Raw genomic sequence first — 21,679 nt, 5'->3', positions numbered from 1 at the left:
TTGAGAAATCTGTGATTGAAGAAATCTGTCATAAGTTATTGAATATTTAAGTGCTGCCCCTGGTTGAGAAAATTCCTGAATTGCAGGTGATCAGAGGGTGGGGGATATTGTGGAGGTACATTGTTATTATATGGCTTCTTCACGATTACATATTCCTCTCTTGGTATCAGGTGTTGGAGAGGACATGGCTGTGCTAGGCAAATCTTGGACAGCTTTTCTTATGTACTGCAGTGGGTGATCTGACCTGAATGCCCAAGGGGAAAAGGAGTATAGATCTGGAAGTCTGTGCTTCATGTTGCCTTATGTTTTGTAAGAGCCTGTATCCAGCTACGGTTTCCAGATAACCCTGACAGCCTATGCATATGGGATGGTGAAGAAGCAAATGTGTTAGCTAGGAGAAGAAGAATGAGAAGGACTGTTGTGGCAGGATGAATGAGAATGCCTGCAGCAGGATAGTAGCTCTGTGGAAGCTGAATCTCCTTGTTCCCCTTCCTGCAAAAATCTGAGCCTGAAGGGAAAGGTCATGGTTGAAGCAGCTTCTTGGGAGAGCAGTGTAGATACTAAAGCACTGTACTGCCACACACATGGCTTCTGAGTGAAGTAGAGCTGTTTGTGTCTGTTATTTAATCATTAGTGACATACTAATTATGCTGGTTAGAATCACTAGTACTAAAGCGTGGTTTTGTTCCTTCAATTTTTCCCATATGGAGGGAATGGGGAAATGAGGTCAACAGCTTCATCTGGCTTTCTCTGTCACTTATTCAGCAAGAGACATGGTCCAACAGCCACAGTAGCATTCAGTTAATCTGAGCTTCTCTTGGATGTAAAGTAACCAGCTGCTTCTGGCATGGCAGCTCTGGTCAAAGGTAAATAATTGGAGAACTAATTTCCAATGGTTGATAAGGCACGGTTTCCCAACAGGTTCTGTGGCAAAGAATTTCTTCACAAAATCAAAGCTGCCCATCCCAGAGCTCTCTCACATCTGGTAAGTACTGTAATAAGTGTTGGGGATGTGTATCCTTGTATCCTTCCCCGCCCCCCCCCCCCCCCTTTTTTTTTTCCATAAAAGATGCTTAATTCAAGAGTTCTTGTTAAATTCTGAAAAGTGTCTTCAATTATGATTATTGCTCTTAACTCCAGAATCACTTTCAGGGCCAAGCAGCAGGGTGCTCATTGATCTTCCTGACACGCTTGTTTTCTGGGGAGATGTTCACCTACTCAGCAGGACTGGGAAGGTTTGAAGAGATATATAACTGAGAGCTGTTCTTAAGCAGCATCATTAGCTCCATGAAAGTGATGGGTTTTCATTAAATGACACAGAGGAGAAGCACCTCTGGAATGTTTTAGATGTGTTGTTGGTTTTATGTTTCTGGCTGTGTTTTGTCAGAGGAGGCCTAATTAATGCCTAATTTTTAGTAAGTACAGCTACATGATTCATCAGTGCCTTTCTAATGAACCAGTACACTTTTAATGAGCTTATTTAGAAATGATTGCAGATGGAACTGTACATGATAAAATTTGACAATAAACAACATGCTGCTTTGTAATTCAGTGTCATCCTTGCATCTCAGATAGGAAGAACAGTTTTAAACATTGATCAGAAATGGTGATAGAATTTATATATGGTTTTATAAAGAGAGATGAGAAGAAAAGCTTGCAAGAGCTTAAACATCTGTTGGGGTCAAAGAATATGTCTGGAATCTTTTCAAAGTGAATTCTCAGTTGTGAAAATAAAAAAAATAATCAAAACCCAAACAACTGAAGAAAAATAGTGTTGAGGGAAGTGAATATTGGAATTTAAATTTAAGAATACTCAAGAAGAATGGATTAACCTGATATGTTAACAAAACACGTTTTCTTTTTATTGCTGACACAAGTTATTCTCTGTGCAAAACTTACAGAAAAGTATTCCTTTCTAGTAGATAATTATGATTTTGTGTTGTGATGTATCAGGTCATGTTGCTATGTTAAACACATGGGAGGTTTCAAGTCTTCATCACTATAACCTCAACAGCTTGAAAAAATCTCATTAATTTCAAAGAGTAGGAAGTTTTATGTTTATTTACTTTAGTCCATGTGCTCATGATAAAATATTACAGTTCTTGCAAATAGTTAATTTATAAAATTAGTCTGGAGAAGGCCGCGTGGAGACCTCATAGCAGCCTTCCAGTATCTGAAGGGGGCATATAGGGATGCTGGGGAGGGACTCTTCATCAGGGACTGTAGTGACAGGACAAGGGGTAACGGGTTCAAACTTGAACAGGGGAAGTTTAGATTGGGTATAAGGAGGAAATTCTTTCCTGTTAGGGTGGTGAGGCACTGGAATCAGTTGCCCAGGGAGGTTGTGAGTGCTCCATCCCTGGCAGTGTTGAAGGCCAGGTTGGATGAAGCCTTGTGTGGGATGGTTTAGTGTGAGGTGTCCCTGCCTATGGCAGGGGGGTTGGAACTAGATGATCTTGAGGTCCTTTCCAACCCTAACTATCCTATGATTCTATGATTCTATAATTGAATCCTTGCATTTATGAAGACCGGTTTTTGTGTTTAAGAAGAATCCTAGAATTAGAACTGCTTTAGTTGGAAGTTAACAATAACACTTAAACTTGTGAAGATCATTAATTCAACTCTTTTCTTGAGGCTTGTCAATGGTGCTAACTAACCATTGCTGAAGTCTGTAACCTTCTCTGCCTGAACTGGTTTAAGATCCTGCATGGATTGGTGAAAAGTGCTTTCAACCTTTGGAAAGTTAATTTCACCCTTGAAAGTACAAGATACGTATTTCATGTTCTAAAATATGCATATCATCATATTATATGGTATGATATATAACAAAAAAATTACTTAATTAAAAAAGCAAAATGTGACAGGTCACTTTAGAAACATAGAATGGTTTGGGGTGGAAGGGACCTTCAAAGGTCATCTAGTCCAACCCCCCTCCAATGGGCAGGGACATCTTCAACTACATCAGGTTGCTCAGAACCACATCCATCCTGGCCTTGAACACTACCAGGAATGGGGCAGCTACAGCTTCTCTGGGCAACCTGTGCCTGTATTTTACCGCCCTCATTGTAAAGATTTTTTTTCCTCACATCCAGCCTGAATCTCCTCTCTTTTATTTTAAAACCATTATCCCTTGTCCTGTCACAACAGGCCGTGCTGAAAAGTCTCACCACATCTTTCTTATAGGCTTCTTCTATGAACTGAAAGGCCCCAATAAATTAACTTGCTTCACTAGAATCAAGTGCAAATGAGAGAGATGTTCATCTTGTATTAAAATATTCCTTCTCAAAGTTGCATTTCTGTCTCCCATGTGATTGCACATGTACATTTCCCTGAGGTAATGGGTTGGAAAACATGTGTCTCTTGTATCCGCAGGGAGCTGAGCGATGTGGATTGTGATGGGGCACTGACACTCCCGGAGTTTTGTGCCGCTTTCCACCTTGTGGTTGCAAGGAAGAATGGTTACCAGCTGCCAGAGAAACTGCCGGAAACACTGCTGCCAGAGTACCTCCAAGCAGGTAATGTCTCTGCGGCAGGTCATGTTCCTGCTGCCATCTTAAGAACCCAACGTGCCTGTAAGACAGGTTTCATGTTCCATCCTGCAGATAGGATGGCTCTCCAGATGCTTTCTAATGCATACGTTTTTAATGTTGCTGTAAAAGGAATGTATAAAAGCAAAAAAATAGCGATGCAAAGTGTAGCAGTTACCTGCTTCGTTATGTCTGCCTTTTCTCTCAAGTGTGCTTCAGGTGTCATTATAGCTAAAATGGCAGATGATACCCATAGCAAAGATAATCCAGTGACTCTTCTGATGATTTTTTTTCCCTTAAGTATCTGTCTCTTGAAGATGTGTTGAAAACGAGACTGGACTGCTTTAGAACTTAGTATGCCAATATATTTTCTTAGATGCAGTTACTGGTTTATATCAAAGTTTGATTTATTTTTTTTTTCTTTTGTAATTTATTTTATGTAATCCACAGGTTCTTCTATAAGCAATTGACAGTAATGATGGGGGGATTACAACAATTTGTGTAGTACAGGGATGAATTAATCCGAAATATAACATACCTCAGTACGAAAGTGCAGTAAGAGACCTGCCCCTTCATTGCCCCTTCATTCGTTCTCTTCAGTTATGTCTCTTTTAATTATAAATGAGCATTGAAATACATACTGTTCCATCTAAAAAATGTGCATGACTTTCTAGGGCAAGGAGGATTAATCACAGATGATAATTACAGTGCTAAGGGATAATATTTAAGACCTAATAAAATCTCCATTGAATTTGATGACACTGAATATATTAAAAGACAGGAAAAGAGCTAATCAAGCTGCAGTTAGGAAAATTAAATGTTCACCCTGTATCAGATTCATGAAATAATTTCTGGTGTAGTCATGTTCCTTATAATTCACTATCTTCATATCCAAAGTGAGAAGCTCCTCTAAAACTTGCACTTCCAAGTCTTCTTCTCTTTAAGTCTCTCTAATTACATTCCCTTTTCATAATTACAGCTACCCTTTTCCCTCCAGGACCACCACTTTGTTCACTACTCTCGCACCTCATGATAATGAACTTGTAAGCAGGTTCTCATAGTGTGTCTTCACATCAAGCCTTTTTGGGTAAAACCACAATGGAAATAATTCTCTCTAGTTGTAGGGAATATTAGTGTCTATGGGAGGAGAAGCATGGCAAGCTGTGGTTGTTGCCTGGAGGAGTCCTCCATTTCCCTGATTTCCCCCTTTCAGCACTGGGGTCTTAACCACTTTTTTAGGTAATTGTTTTATGGTGTTGTACACAACCAAGCATTTCAAGCTGATGTATGTGGAAAAGATGAGAGGACTGGTTATTGTGGACACTTTAAATTCCTTATCTAATAATGCTAATTCTGGTTACCCTGAGGATCTGAAAATGTCTTGTGCTTGTTCTTCTACCTAGTCAGGGTTCAGAAATCTGTCATTTGAAAGACTTGCATTAATAAAAAGAACAGCATCCCAACACACTAACACCATGAATAGCATAGAGCCTGGTTGTATCAACTTCTGAAATTAAGCAGTGATAAGTAAGCAAGTACCTCATACACCTGCCTGAAGTCCTAAAATGTCAAGAAACTGTTTTCATGTTTCCGTAATAACCCCAATGAGGATTACTGGAAGCTGTTTTTCATTAGGTTATTGTATTAGTTTCAGAATGAAGCAAAATTTGGTTCAAGTGAAATATTTGCATCTGATAAGAGTACTAAAGCTTCAAATAAAGTGACTCAGAGCATAAGACAGAGCATTTAAGAATGATTTAATCTTGCTGGTTTATAGCTTGTTCTGTAAACTGCAAGTGCAGGTTCCAGTGCTGTCCTGGCACAGCTCCATTAAAAATCTGACCCGCCACCTCCTTTTCTGAAAGTTTTTATTTAAAACTAATTTAGAGACTCTGTTAAGCTATTTGCTCTGTATGTAACCCACTGTATGGTAAGTCAAGAAAGATTGCAAGAGCTTAATTTATGCAAGAAGATTAGATGCTAGTCAGAAACTAGAAATTTGATGTGCAAACTGATTATTCTGCCTTTCAGTATATTTCATGTTGAAGAGCTCAACATGACCTGGCAATGTGCATTTGCAGCTCAGAAAGCCAAGCGTATGCTGAGCTGCATCAGAAAATGAGTATGACCAGCAAATTCAGGGAAATTATTCTCCCCCTCTTTTCTGCTTTCATGAGACCCCACCTGCAGTACTGTGTTCAGCTCTGGGCTACCCAACATAAGAGGGACATGGAGCTTTTGGAGCGAGTCCTGAGGAGGCCACAAGGATGATCAGAGGGCTGGAACACCTCTGCTATGAAGAGGTTGAGGCTGAGAGAGTTGGGGCTGTTAAGCCTGGAGAAGGCTCCGGGAGGATGTGAGAGAGCAGCCTTCCAGTACCTAAAGGGGGCCTATAACAGAGCTGGAGAGGGACGTTTCACAAGGGCCTGTAGATGTAGGACAAGGGGGAATGGCTTAACTGAAAGAGGGTGGATTTAGACAAGATATTAGGAAGACGTTCTTCACTGTGGGGGTGGTGAGACACTGGTACAGGTTGCTGAGAGAAGCTGTGGCTGCCCCATCTGTGGAAGTGTCTACGGCCAGGCTTCTTGGGGCTTTGAGCAATGTGGTCTAGTGGAAGGTGTCCCTGTCTGTGGCAAGGGGCTTGGAACTAGATGATCTTTTGGGTCCCTTCCACCTAGTGCAGTAGAAGTGAGGTTCTTGTGAATATTCCCATGAGAAGTTAGAGTTGATTTCCCCTCCCCCGTTTTTATTGTTTTCCCCTCTTCTCAGTGTCATACAGGTAAAGATGCTATATACTACAGCATCTAGTGTCTGGTGTCTTTGCTTTTTGCTTCAATTTTAGTGTATAATGTAGATTCCACTATACTTTTCAGTATTTAGAATGTCAAAAAATTGGAGTAGAAGGTTTGGTGAGTACCTTCAACATTCCTAGGACAACAAACTATAAACTATGAGGACAACTAAATTGATACTGGAATGTGAGGAGGAAAAATCCAAATAAATAGTCTTTGGCAGTTAATGTTTGCTAAGAATCACTTCTCCCAAATTTCACAGTTATGCCTGCAACAGAAATACATGTGGACCCTTTCATGACATAGATTTACTCAAAATACAGGACAGATTTTCTTCATGGTGTTTGTCATCTGTGGTGTACAGGTCAGTAGTGATATGTAGAAATGAAGAGCAGATGGTGCTGGAATACATTCTTAAGAAGTGTGTATTAACCGAAAACTTGGCATATCTCTTCCTGCTCTTTTTCCTTCCCTTGCAGCTTCTCTGAAGCCCATGCGTGACTGTGCACTATTTGATTCTTATTCTGAGCCGCTGCCAGGCAGTCAACAGACTCGGGACTTCAGTCGGTCAGAGGTAAGGAGGCATGAGCAGAGCAGTTTGCTTGCAGAGTGCAGAGGAATAGGCCACCTTCACAGTGACTGTGGTATGGGTAGCAGCAGATCTGCGAGTCTCTGAGGGGATTTTGGGAGTCTCCAGGTTTCTCATTAAGCCATCTTGAACCCCCCTCTCAACAGTTTCTGAAGTGTGTGGAAAGGGCTGACACACTTTTTAAAAGATACTCCCACATAACAGAGTTTGCAGTAGTCATCAGGGAACTCCAGCCTTGTGTGACGTTGGAGCCTGCAGGGAAATACACCTTACCTGCTCGTGTTCTGTGAGGCTACCTCTGGTCCTCTGTCATTGGGAGCCAGTGGTGAGGAGCAGAACCTACACTGCTGGAGTAGCAGTGTGGCACAAGGATAGTGCTCAGGTGAAATACCTCCTGAACTGGAATTGGTCCAAAATGTGAGGCTTCAGGCACAGACTTTGTCCTAGTCAGGCACTCCTGACCATGTAGCTCTCAAGTGTTTCTTCCATTTACAGTGAATGCTCCATTTGCACAGTTGCTCCCCCAGTTTTGGTGATGAGAAGAAAATGTCTTAGCTTGTCCTGATTCCTTGTACTTTGCTTGTTTGGAGGCTGAAATTATTCCGGAGTTTGTACAGTATGGACAGGTATAGTTCTGATCTAAGCAATTCAGTCTTCATTTTAATGTCCAGCCTTTTCATAGTCTAAGGAGCTACCATGCAAGGGTCTAGGTAATAACTATAAGGAGCTGGGAAGAGTGTTTTGAGGGAAGAATGTGGATCCACCATAGCAATATCACAACAGATACCAGCCTTATAATGTAAGACTGTTGCAAGCAAAGCTATATTGAGAAGAGTTTATCACTGAGGTTAAAACTCGGAACTTCAAAGAGCTGAACTAAACATGGCCACTGAGTTGTACTTGGATGTTGCTGCTCTGTATATATACACCGCGGGATTTATGGGTTTAGTACTTAAGGTAGTCGATCAAATGGCAGACTGACTGCAAGAATGGGCCCTTGTGATGCTGCTTACAAGTTAAAAAGGTATAATTTATAATTAAATTATATTAAAATAGATCTAAGCTTATAATTATGCATCTTTTATTCAAATAATGATAAAGCTTCAGTTTATGTAACTTCTTGACTTCAGAATCTACTTCAGTATCTCTGTGGCCTAGGGAGTTTTTTGGGGGTTTTTTTTTGTTAGGATACTGCCCTCACAAGTGACTACGCATATATGCAAATTGGTCTTTGGCTATTGCAGAGTTGTGAGGAAATTTGCTCTTTAGTAGCACAGGACTGCGAGATTAGAATGTTCTTTTACACATTTCAGAGGGCTCAGAAATCTTGATTTCACAGTTATCTTGTGTTTCTTAGAAATAAAGTATCATTTCAGTAACCTAACCAATACAATTTTATCATCTTATTAAATGTCTGGTTTTTAGGCTTGCTGTTGTTTGTGGTCCTTAAATGTATGTGCAGAGTAAGGATAAATCTAGAAGGAGATGATTTCCTGAGAAATGAAACTGTATTGTATTTTGATTTTTAAATTTTTCTGCTGCAGTGGAGATGATAATAGTAGGAATATTACAGTAATAATTAAAGATTATCAATGCAATCAGTTATCCATTATCTCTGTTTCTTTTCACCTATCATCCATTCAGGCTATTTCATTTCAGAAGACCGTTTTTACTGTGACTGCTGCACTACAGTACTGCAGTACAGTAAGAACAGTTCTTGAATGCATCCATGAAGAAAATAATAGCAGGAGACAGGCCAGCTGAATGCTAGGCTTTGTTAAACTGACAAAACACACAAAGACTGCTAATGTTATGCTCTGGAATGACAAGGGTGACTACATTTTCTTGACCATGAGGTTTTATCATCCCATTTGTTTTTTCTCAAGTTTTTGTCTCCCACTCTGGTTCTAGTCCTCCGTTTTTTATTTCTTTTTCTTTTTCCTCCATTCCTTTGGCTCTTTTGCACAAGCTTTCTCACTGCCAAAAACTTAAACACAAGATTTCACACTGTATGCATATAACGACTGGCTGGGGTTGCTCTAAACTCCCTCAGAAATGTCATGCTCACAGTTCACTGAAAGTTTTGAGAGTCATTCCATTGATTCAAGCATTTACTGAATTAGGCCTTTAGTCTGACACTCTTTAGAGTGCCAGGGCTAGTTGTGGATGGGAACTGTTTTGTCCATACATTTTCATAGTCCTCAAGCCATTTTTTTGCTGTGTTGCTTCCTCAGAAGCATTAGGAAATCACACATGCAACTTCATAAAACAGATCTTAAAGACCTTTACTCTGGACTTGGCCTTCTTGAATTACTGACTTGAGATGTTTTGTTTGTTTAATGCCTACAGAATCTGTTTCTCAATTGTTTCAGGCCCAACCTCTTCCCTGGGAACAAACCCAGCATCATTTAAGATTTAGAGGAGCTTGAGGTTTATGATGTTTGTTTTATGGCTGTTTTGGTTGCAGAGTTTATCCTTGTTCTTAGAGGTAATGGAGGTAGAATTTGTTCCTGGTTCCATTTTGCGAGATAGGCAGCAGAAGTTACAAGAACTACAAATGCCTATAAGTCACTACTGAAATAAAGAAAAATTAAGGAATAAGGCTGGGGAGAAGTTCCCCATTTTCCAGTCGGAGGCCTGAATGAGCCTTCAAATGACATGCTAATGAAATTTGTTTTTCCCATCTCAATGACTGCATGTTGAAAGAAAAGAGTAGTTGAAGGATTGGCCATCTCAGCCTGGAAGGCATTAAATGCAGAACTACTGGATTGTAGAGTTTTGGCTTGGGAGATTGGCTTTTGGGAAGGGGCTAGAGAAGGTTTCCTCAACCCTAACATGGATGTGACATCCAAGGAGTAAACACAAAATGACATTTCTCTGTTGGTAGAAGTTTCTCCTTGCATATAGTCCTTAACTCCTTGTAATTCGTTGTGGAAGTGCTTCGCTAACTAATTTCAGGTATGGAACTGCTGTACTTTAAAAAGCAAAGTTATATTGTCTTTCTGTAGGTCCTCTATGCTTCTTCAATCTGACAAAGCAAATCATGGTGCGAGAGAGATTATCACCTTTATTTGTGTTAACCTGTGTTCTTAAGTACTTGACTGGAAATGTGTGAGCTCTACTAATCAGTATAATAAGTAGATCTTCTTTCTTTAAGAAGACATTAGCTGAAGAGGTACCTGATAACTCTGCCCTGTTACAAGATGGAAAGAAAGATGACAAAGAAGGTATTGTAATAAATATATTTTTTTCCTCATTAAGGGTTAAATTCTCTGTGTTTTTAGTAATCCCATATATTTGCTGATAGAAACAATGGTATGTTTAATTTCTAAGATGTCTATGTGTTGCTGTAGGTTAAAGAGGCAACTTATTGGTAGCAGCTGAGTTGAAGATGAATGAATGGGTTTGCTTCAAAATTGGTTTTATCATATAAGAATGATATTAAATGCACCTTCTAAAATAAGTCTAGTCTGAAGGCAATTAATGCTGGACTTTTTATTTTAACAAAGTTGTAGTTGTTGTTATCAATGCTAAACATTGTGCCGTATCTTGGATTCCCCCTTTTGCAGAAAATAGCGACACCTAAAAATTAGTTTTTATTAAAACAAAAAAACCACACCTACAAACAAACAACAAAAAACAAGCACACAAAAAACCCAAAACAAAACAAAAAAACAAAACACCCCCCCAACCAACCCAAACCAACCAACCCCCCCCCCCAAAAAAACCAACAACCCCCCCCCCAAAAAAAACCACAAAACAAACAAACCACCAACCTATGTTTTCTTGCCAAACAAAAGTTTTTGACAAACTGGGTTGAATAGACTTGATTCATTTACTTCACTTAAAATCCATCAGGAGCAAGCCATGTGAAATTGAAGTGATCTATTCCACTCAGTAGCTTCCGGGGCTTACAGAATTGTCAGTGAATTCATTCCCTTTTACATTTCTTTAGCCAGCATTTCAGGTTCTCACTTGCTGTCCCTCAGTTGTGCAAACAAAACAGTTGTGGGTATTTTGTTGCCTGATTCTCAGAACTGTGGATTATACATTAAATTAAAAAAAACAAATAAATAAAATCTTGACCTCCCAGGTGTCCACGTTAAGTTTGCATCAGAGCTGTAGTCCACATTCCTAAATCACCTCCACATTCAAGTGTGACAGGGTTTGTCAGAGTCCCAGTGTTCCTTCCTTGTTCAAAGAATGGTTGTCAGAGTTGATGGGTGTTTGTAAAACATTTTGGTAAGTCAAGGTAGGTCAAGAAAGTAATGTTTTCTTGACAAGGTTTGTTTTGTTGTAAAATTCATAATGAACCAGAGCAGGACTTGGAACCTTGAAGGTTTTTCCTTGAAGTGTCTGGAGAAGGCTTACTTTTTATTAAGGGAAATTTTTTTCTTCTCTTTTTAGGTGAAGAACTGCTTTGTTTTTCATAGCTGACATGTTAAGTCAGATGAGAACCTGTTTTGGTACATGCAGTCCTTCAGGGCTGAAGATTTGCTGTATCTGTGACACAGATTCCTAGCTTTTCAGGCAAAGAACAAGTACTCTTGTTCTACCATTTATTGCTATTCTGACAAATGTAAGAGCAGATTGCTCCCCTGACTGAGGAAATGTCCCCAGAAGCCAAGAACCTATAGTTCAGGACTGTAGAAGCAACTTCTTCCACATTTTCAAAACTGTACATGTAAATTAGCTCCACTGTCAGGTTATAATACAGTTAAATGTCAAAGATAATGTAAATAGAATTGCATCACAAGAACCAGACTTTTCCCATGTGTTTTATTTGATAAAGGCAGATGGAGATGAGGGACTTCAGTCAAGTGGTCATTGGTAATACTGTGGATTACAGTACATTAAAATATGCTATAGTGAATTTGGATTACAGTACATTAAAATATGCTATAGTGAATTAAGGACACCTAAGTAAAGTAATTTAAAAAGGGTGTGTAGGCATCAGTGGAAGGGGAATAAGCACAAAGATTGGGATTTCCTAAATTTTGACCCCAGCTGTCTTGGTGCCCTGTGAGATTCCTGGCTGGTGAGTTGCCAGGAGCAGTCAGTCCTTCACCATGCCTTGGCTTTCCAGGTTTGTAACCTGGGAGAGATGAGTTCCAGCTCTGCCAAGTGTCCCCAGCTTCTGCCTCTGTGAGAGTGTTCCATCTCTAAAACAGAAATCGTCCTTGATTTTAGACACTCAAACCCCCAAATTCGCAAAATTTGAGGTTATTTGGACACTTGGGTGTGCGCCTTTCTGTTCTTGACTTTTGTACCCTTAAAATTATTACTTTTTTAAGTGCTTGGGTGTTCTGAGGGTATTTTGGCTACTTTTCAAGTATGGTGCTATTAGATGTTCTAATACTGGTTTAGATGCTCCTTTCTCAGAGCTGATACCTGTAGATTTTACCTGCACATACTTTAATTCTCATTGTTGTGCTTTTTTTATTAAGCTCTTAAAGTAAACACTGCTCTCAAAATGATACCAAAGGAATTTCAGCACTTGACTGTGAAAACAGGTAAGAAGAAAAAGATTTTATGTGTTACTTCCATTAGAATTTTGATAGAATATTTTTGTCACAGCCTAAATCAGTGTAATTTGATTAATTTTATTAAGATAATTTTGCTTTTATACTATTTTACTGCTGAAATTAGCTTCTACTTCAGAATGACTACTACGTGCAAGGTAAATACTGAATACTAATTAAGAATGTCAGAGGCTTTCTTGTTTTCTTTGTGTTCTTCATATATGGGAAATACTTGTAGTATTTTTTAAGGAGTCGGAAGCTTTTCTGTGCTACAAAGAATATGCAAGTGCATGAATGTCATACTTAGAGTAAGACTTCTTCCAAAGTGCAGAATAACTATGCAGTGTTTCAGTAACCACTCTGAGATGGTCTGTTTTTTTTTTTTTTTTTGTGAGAACTGAGCATTCATATTTTCCGTCAAGAAGTTTAAGAGTAACACCAACTTTGAGGCATTTACGGCACTGATGCAGGCTTTTGATTTGGAGGGGGTGTTTCTATGTTGAAACCGTCCCTGATTTTTCTCTCTCCAACTCCAACATACACTCCTTGTTCCTATCATACTGTAAAATGTTATTTCTGGAACAGCGTATGACAGAATTACTTAGTTGCTCCAGAAACTTTGGGTGCATTCAGTTCAGTTCATCAGACCTCCCTTGTCTTTGTCATTGTTAATCTCTCCTAGAGTGGTAAGAGTGTTCACAAGCCCTTCCTGCTCCCAGTCAAGCTAAAATCTGGACTTGCTTTCTTTTTCCTTTGCATAAATGTTTTCACTTGTAAAGATTTCCTTGATTAAGAAAACTGACCCCACATGTCTGTCACAGCAGTTTTGTCTTATAGTTCGATTTCTTCATGGCTGCTCAACAGCTGCACGCCTCATTTCCCAACTCTTTTTTTTTCCTGGCTTCTTCCCAAACACTTGGCAGCTGCCAGATTTGTTATCTTCAGCTCCTATTCTCAAATGATTGCTGCTTCTCCTTTACACACACACTTACACTTCCTTCTCAGGGGGAGAGGAGGGTGGTTGTTAAGACTTTCAGTTCTGTTCTCCTTCCCCCCACAGTTATACCCAGAGCACCCTGGAGAGTTTTATTTTCAGTTCAGCAATTCCGTTTTAGATTCACTTAAGGAAAAAACCCCAAACCGTACTATCACCTGAACGTCTCCTTTGCCACCAACTTCTTTTCCCCATGTCCTTTATTTCCTAGTCAGGGAGGTCATCCCAATGCTTGTGTGCTCCTCCAGCAGTGTTGCAGTGTTTCTGCACCAGCGGAGACGGTGGCAGAGTTTCACCCCATCATCATGACTTCCATCACTGTAGGGATTTTTTCCTTGGTGTCCTGCATATTGAGGGTTTGAGCAAGCACATTCACAGGTTGCGTGATGTAGTTGATGTTAGGAGTAAAAATGGTTATCCATCCAATGGGCTGGATACAGCACAGTAATTGAGGGCTATTTCAGAATTGGTCACCATTCTGAAGGTCATTGTCATCGTTAACCTTCAGAATGAAAACTCAGTTGGGATGAAGCAGGAGAAATTTTACATACTGCTTTGGTTATTCATTTGGACTGTTTATATAAATGATGTAATTTATGCAAAGATGATATTGTCATGCTTCATTATGAGAGAGTTTTCTTTGCCATCTGGAGGACTAGAAGTTTGAAATCAGTAAAATCTTTGTATGCTCAACATCTCCAAATATCTGGCCAGTTTATTTAGGCTCCTAAGTGCAAGATCGTTGTTGGCCTTATACTATTAAAGGGTTGAGGTCTAAATTTGCAAGAGTTTAGACTAGCTTTCTGCCTAGGCCACCACTAAGAGTTGAGTCAGTGGAGGGGATTTAGACTAGTGAGGAATTCTTTGGGATTTTTTTTTTTCTTACCCATGTGGCATATTTGTACCTTTTATGGTAAAATTTTCCACCAGATCTTCAGCCTGTAAAGCAAGGTGGCACCAGCTGAGTGTAACATATTAGGCTACAGATGAAAGTACTGAATCAGCATCCTATGGAATCTTAAAATGATGTTGCATTGGAAAAGGGGTGTGGGAGCAGTTAAACACCCAAAACTGGAACCTTCACACTCTCCTGTGAATGAATAAATAAGAGTTCATGAATGTCTATGACTTTAATTATAGCAGACCGAGCTGTTTAGTTCATCAGGCTCTACTACTCTAGGAATCGTACAAACTTCTAAATAATAAATGTAATTAATTTTCTCAACAGCTTTAACTTTTTATCAGTTCCATGTAAGTTAGGCTTATGTATCCATAGCTGTAGAAATATGAAAGACTCATGAACTGAATAGTCTTGTATCATCTTGAATGATTATGTTGTGTATGTGAATAAACTAAACACAAAGTCAGCACAGACTGAGTGTACCAGAGTAACTGCACGTTTATGGAAATCCTGCCACAATGATTTGTATGTCCTAATAATGAACTACCTGCTTTACAGTTTTTTTTTTATAGTATGCTCCTACTTTTGAAAGGTAAAGCTCAGTCTGGGTACTGATTATTGTAGCCTTGGAGGTCCTGATTTTTCAAAAGCTTAAAAGAAAATCCTTGGCAGTAGTATACTGTTGCTATCATTTTTTATTAGTAGTCATTTTGGGATTCTCTTTTCTTTGTGTACTTTCCTGTTTACCTCAACAAGATGTCCTTGGAGAGTTAGAATGTCAGTTCTACCTGCAGGTTTTTAGAGGAAAGGCTTTCTAAAAGAAGTATGAAGAGAATTACTGTCTCCATAAAAGAAGGAAAACTTGAAGGTTCTTAAACATTGCTTAGCTTGTAAAGGATTTATGCTTCCTATTTCTAAGTGGCATATATTTAATAATTGTGTATGTAATTAAATAATCAGCAATTTCAGCATTGGAAAAATTGGGTCATATGGCTGTAGGGAAGCGGTGTTTCAAGTTGTATTCTGGGAGTTTGACAGAGAGGAGGATTATCACCACTGCGTATTTTAATAATAATTCCCTCTCCCTGCTTTAGTTGCCAGGAAGAGTTTGTTGCACAGACATCTGGAATGACTATGCGCCAGTTTGGTGGTGACAGTAATCTACTAGAACTTGATTTATAAGTGTCCCTTTATGTCACTGCCAGCTGCATTTGGGTTTATTCCATCGAAAGCACCAACTATCAGTGCGTGACCTTAAAAGCGGTTTCTGTTATGAAGAAACTGTGTGGCTTTACATGTGCCATATGCTGCTGCTTGTCTTCTGTGAGCTTAAAGCCTCCTGTGGAGGGTCTATGCAGTAGTACAGTGCAAGCTATTAAAAAGTCAGTATTTGCCAGAGGCTACCTCAGGTAGCTTCTGCTTTGTGTTTTGAAGGATATGCCGTATTTCAGCTAATGCTGTATAGTAGCTGGTGATAAATATCTGACTTGGAAGTAGGCATATATCTGAAGGAAGCTAGAAACTGAGAATTATGGGGTTTGTTTGGTTTTTTTTTTTCTCCAACCTACTTGGTTCTCTCTAAGTGTTGTAGCTTGATTGGGAGAAAAGGAAAAGTACATGGATTCACTTTGTATGTGCATTGGGATCATTGATGCTACTGTAGTACTTTGAGGATATCGCAGTGGCCTGAATGAAAGCAATCACAGATATGTTTTCTCAAAATGATCTGATGTTAGTAAAAGTCACAAAAAGACAATGTAAACCAAGGAACAGCCTCAAAGAATTACCCAGAGAAGATAATCAGCACTGTTGTTTTCCTATTATGTGAAACCTGTGTGCGGCAGCATGTTTGGAATTCATCCAAATAAAAGAAACTGATTTTTACATTGATAGAAATGTGGTTTATCAACCCTTAGCCTGTAAAACGTTCTACCTTCAAGTATCTTTCCTTCCAAACTTCAAAGTAGTCTCAACCTGATGTGTTAATTTTTTTTTTATGAATGATAAGATGCACGTTTATACTAATTAGTTAAAGTATTTAGGAAAGACATAAAACTTCATGCTTTGGGAAGCAGAACAACTGATAGATATCTAGCTAGGACTAAGATGTTTTCTGTGGAAAGTTTATGCTATTCCTTATGTTGCTTTGTCACAACTACGTCCAGGAGCACAGGTCAGCTGTCAGACCTATTGCTTTACCTGTGTCTGGTAACCAAATTAAAAGGTGAAGCTCTGACCACATGTGGGCTTCTGTGAATTCTTAGGACATCCACACCCTACAAAAACAAAGGGGAAGGAGAAGCAAAAATTGCTCATGTGAGATGAGCACACTCTCACATCCACATTTGCAACACTCTCATTTTTAACAAACACTGATACTGCAGCTAAAAGTTTTTATTTTAAATATGATGTTTGAGTGATTCTCTTTTCTGTTCCAGCCACTCAGGAATCTAATGCACTTAAAGCCAGACCACGATCCAGGTACTGCTTTCATTTCTATTTCAGGACAAGACATACGTTCTTCTGGTGTTAGATGCAAGGCATAAGAACTGATGTCACTTTTTTGACTTTTTTTTTTTCTTAAATATATTTAATTGGTGTTGTGCTGAAAGTTCAGCTCAGACCAGTCAGGTTTACCAGGAGGAGTCTGTAACTACAGACCCTATATAAGTACTGTCCTTGGGCCCTGTGGTCTCCGGTCATAAAGCACTAGGGTGTTTGCCTCTGCCCAGCCCTGCTGCCTCGTTGGGGTGGTGACTGCCTCCAGCCCAGCCCCAGGGGCACTGGGGAGGGACAGTGGGGATCACCCCATCACAGGGAACGTTTTAGCAAGTTTGTGCTGTGAAACCTACACAGTGGTTGCATATGGAGGGAGACACTGCATGCTCCCATAGAAACAGCAATAGTATCTCAGCTCTCGGATGTGGGTGAGTGAATCCTTTCATTGGTGTGTATGCACTTGACTATGGCTAGTTGGTGTGTGATGGAAAAACTAATAAGCTTACACTGTTGTGTGCTAGAAATGATGTATGCTGAAGTTGGATATTTAAAAGTAAAGGGAAACCTGTGCCAGAAAATACTGTGTATAAATGGATTATGTGTTGGGTTTGAAGTTCACCATTCCCATATGCAGCCATATGGTTCCTTTAAAACTTTTGGTTTAGGTGCTAATTAGAGGGTTTCATTTTTTATTCTTTTGTTTCCTCAGTTAATGACAGTATAATCAGGAGCTCCCTTCTTACAAAGCCTGCTAATAAGACAGAATCAGCTGTAAGCATGATAGAGGAAGACTGAAATGCTCTCTTCCTAGGACCTACATCCAGGCAGGCTGAACTGCCTTGTGTGCCATTTTTCTCTTGCTAGCTAAAGCTTTCTAGTTTTCATACTGTTCTAAATTTCCTTGCTGTGTTAGAGAATCATAAATTGCAAATATGAAAAAAAAGGTTTAAAAAAGTATTTTATGCAAAAATATATAAAATAGCAAATGCTTAAACAAGTTGGAAAAAAGTCACTTGAATGTGACTACTGTATCATATCTGACTGTCTCACATCTGACTATGTGTCACTGCTTCAATGCAGAACTTGAGGCTAAAGGTTCTTGAGCACATCTTTGAACTCAGACCTTCTGCTGCACTTGTCCTGCATAGCCTGGAGGGCTCTGTAGAATTGAGGGTCTCTGTCTTCAGCTGTGCCTGGCCACCAGAGGCCACAATTTGTGTCTGTTACAGCTCTCAGGTCTGGAGAGATTCTTGGCTTTCTAGCCTAAGCTGTGTAGATTCTTCGGCTGTTGACTCTTAACTAACTTCTAGATGCCAAGTCTGCCTGCTGCAAGCAACGATTCACTGTCACAGGGCTCTGTGCTGGCACTGTTGGGTTGGCATATTTTTGCCTGATAGCTGCTATCTTACTTGATCTTTTAAAAAAATTTAAGGATCTAAAACTATTAAGTTGCACAATTTTAATTCAAAGAAAATACACTGGATAATATGGAAAGTAGAAGTATAAAACCTTAAGATCCCAATTGAAAGGTTTTCCATTTATTTCAGGGGGTTTAGTTAGGTTTGATCTGATAAGGCTATGGAATTCAAAACTCTACCAAGACAAAAAATTCATCATCAGTAGAGGTTTTTGTGTTGCGTGTAAAATTTGAGGCAATAACGTCTTTCACTCCTGTATTTATTAAAGTTTATATCAGAAACATAGGATGAGCATTGCCAAATGTCTGTCCTGCTGAAGAGCTGTTTTCTAACAACAGCCTGTTTGGGGAAAAAAAAAAAAAAAAAGATCAGTTTCCCATTAGTGAGAGTTATTTCTGTTCTACTCGAATGTGTTTTGGTCTTGCCTGGCATGCGTAATGTGTAACATCTCACATTGTCAATGCTCATTTTGAACAAAGCTCTCAGTCTTGCAGAAAAAATGGTAACTACAACAGCTGAAAAATATTGGACACTATTCAGAAAAATCAAAATTCGTAGCAAATGTACTGCATTGGGTTTGATGTAATGTGGGAAGGCCTGGAAAGAGGTACTTAGTCATATATTTCATCAGTTTGGGTCACTTCGGAGCCATTTGATTTTTCTGGATTTTGTGGAATTTGGTGTCTTAGGAAAAATTTATTTTAAATATTAGAATATTGTGAATGACGAAATATGTACTTGCAAGAGGTAGGTTGAAAGTATACATGTAGAAACACTATCCTTACAGTTGGGAAAGGCAGCAGAAACTCCAAGTGGTGGGGGGAATTTTACTCGGTTTTATTCAATGGAGTTGCTACAATTATCCTGTTGACAGTTAAAGTTGGGTAAGAAGGCCTGAAGCTATGACATAAAAGGCCTTAAAATAATACTAGCCCTGTGAACATGACTCGTTCCTTTCTCCAGATGCTTAGGTCCTTCTGTTGCCAAATTACAAGTGGCTTAGTACAAGTGGGAGCTTCTAGTCATTAGGGCAAGGGATTTCCACCATGAACCTGAGTTCTGCTCACTGTATTTTTAGGTACTGTTCACTGTAGTTGTTTAAAATTAATTTCTGAAATAAAATAATTTTCTGCCTTTCGTGCCCTCTGTTTTTCCTTAGGTCTTACTCTAGTACATCAATAGAAGATGCCATGAAAAAGGGAGAAGAACCCCCTACTCCACCTCCAAGGCCACAGAAATCACATTCCAGAGCTTCCTCTTTGGATCTGAACAAAATATTTCAACAAAACACACAGGGTAATGTTTGCTTTCTTTCCCCATTTTGAGACCATTTAGGTTAGTTACGTACTTGGCAACTTGATCTGTTTGCACAAATGCTTGACAGTATGTGTGTATGCTAACCTTTGCTATAGACATTAATACACTACAGAACAGAAGTAGTTGCACTTTCTTGCATTACATTGCCATTGAGGGGAAAAAAATCACTTTTGCTATAATTAAGGTGATTATAATGTTTTCTGGCACAATAATGGGAAGTTTAACATATGGTAGTCTGTCATCACTCACTGTTTATATCTAGTCTGGCTGTTTAGACAACTCTCATCAGTAACTACAATATATTTGATTTTTATTACTATTTTTTTTGTGGTTCAGAAGCTGGAAGAAACCCCTTAGTGTTTAAACTGGGAGAGAAGTGAGCAAACATTTTTGATGTTAAAAGTCTACTGCATGGGGACAGTCAGAAACTATTCTTTAAGTAAAAAGAAAGGGTGATTTCTTTTGACATGGGTGCATACTGAGGAGAGAGAAAGAAGATGTAGAATAGTAGCTGGAATGAACTGAAAGAAAATAGCCTTCCAGCACGTTAGCGTTTGAGTGTTCCTCTTGCCTTGCACAGGGACCAGTGGAAAGAGGAGCTTTCTGTTCAGGGTAGCAGTCATCCAGCATCGCTGTGATTTAGCAGTGTCCTTGAACCAGATCAGAGCTGTATGTGGTGCAGACCAATCATCTGACTCAAAGACTAGGTTAAACACTGTCATGTTTATGCTTCGGAAGAAAGCTAATGTTTGTGTCAAGGAATGTTTTAACTGCACTCTCTAATGTGGTTGTTAGAGAAGAGGAAGAGTTTCACCTCTTGCTGTATGGGCCTTTTTTTTGTGCAAACACCAGAGAGAATTCAAGAGTCCTGCTCTGAGGAGCAGGAGTCCTGTGCTAAGGAATAAAAAAATAAATTACTTCTTTTTTTCTTTCTTCCCTCTCCCCTTCCTCCCCCACCCCCTCACCCCTGCCTTACACAGAGAAGCAATTCCTTGATCTTTGACTGTGGTTCATGTTGAGAGACCTATTGCCTCCAATTTGGGTTTCATTTGTATATCAAAGTAAAACCCCAGACAGAGCCAAGGACACATTTTCTAACGCAGTAAATACTCTCAGAATCCAGACAAAAAGTATAATTGGAAGGAAGTAAAGTTGGATTTAAGTTTCTCTTGGAACACAAATGAAAAGAGAATCTAAATTATCGAAGAAGTAATTCTGTGAATGAAAATTATCATCTTACTTTTGAAATGGATTATTTTGAAAGCTACCATTACTTCTGAAGTAACATAACATTTTTTTTTTCTGTGCAACAGACAAACAAGCTGACAGTGTTATAGTGAGTGCTGAAATGGGTAACTTGTCTTATCAATACTTTTTGGAGGGTTTCCTCACAGGAAATGGGACAGTTAAGTAAGGAGAGGCAGTTAATTGCTTGCAGAAAAAGTGCTTTGGTCACCCTAAGACTGTTCAGCATAGTAGGCTGAAATTTATGACTATTTATAGTTGGAACAAAAATTGGCTCTAGGCTTACAAACCTGAAGTATAGTGTGCTACCAGATTGCAGAAATGTGGAAGACCTCCCAGAGGCTCAGCTTCTTCCTGTGCTTTCAGGGTGTTGGCTTGTAATTTTTTGCTCTCTTGAATGTTCCCTGATGGCAATGCTAAATATTTGTGGTGGTTATCTTCCTCTAATGGAGCTGTTCTATTTTGTGTCAAAAATGTAAATACTCGTCGTGAAAGATGAGGAGGAATTTGTAGTCTTGGAGGATTTAAGGAAGAACTTGTTAAACAATTTGTAGCCCACCCCGAAGAAGGGTTCCAGTTCAAAGAAACATGAATTATCAGGAGGGGATTAAATCAATCCATCCCAGTGTGCCCAGGTACCATGGTGTATTTACCATGCTCTGTTTTGAAGTAAAATGTCAGCATTGGAAGTCCTATTTTCAGAAACATGCGCATTCTTTCCTGTCATTAAGCCCTGAATAGCTGTTCTGTAACATCCTATTGATAATGGGGTTTTATATAGCTGCTTGTTTTTCTTCCACTTCCCTTGTTTTGATCATCTCACTTTTTTCTCATCATTTTCACTACTGATTTTGCTTCTCAGTTAGAAATTC

At 39.2% G+C, this 21,679-nt stretch overlaps 1 protein-coding gene across 2 annotated transcripts in view; it reads left to right on the top strand.

Annotated features, from left to right (window-relative positions):
• The window catches only part of REPS2 (RALBP1 associated Eps domain containing 2), a 98,194-nt gene that overhangs the window by 46,364 nt on the left and 30,151 nt on the right, over positions 1-21,679 (top strand). Inside the window, exons 7-13 of one of the 2 annotated variants that reach the window (XM_065677383.1) lie at positions 922-985; positions 3,373-3,515; positions 6,802-6,896; positions 10,072-10,138; positions 12,359-12,424; positions 16,767-16,809; positions 19,405-19,541. In XM_065677383.1, the coding sequence (XP_065533455.1) occupies positions 922-985; positions 3,373-3,515; positions 6,802-6,896; positions 10,072-10,138; positions 12,359-12,424; positions 16,767-16,809; positions 19,405-19,541 (615 nt within the window). Of the gene's footprint in view, positions 1-921; positions 986-3,372; positions 3,516-6,801; positions 6,897-10,068; positions 10,139-12,358; positions 12,425-16,766; positions 16,810-19,404; positions 19,542-21,679 lie in introns of both variants that reach the window. The other variant, XM_065677382.1, reaches the window with a different exon arrangement.

The sequence above is a fragment of the Lathamus discolor genome, chromosome 4, assembly GCF_037157495.1.
Source record: "Lathamus discolor isolate bLatDis1 chromosome 4, bLatDis1.hap1, whole genome shotgun sequence".
Taxonomy (NCBI): Eukaryota; Metazoa; Chordata; class Aves; order Psittaciformes; family Psittacidae; genus Lathamus; species Lathamus discolor.
Note: the sequence above shows the minus strand (reverse complement) of the source record. Positions and strands in the feature narration are given on the sequence as shown.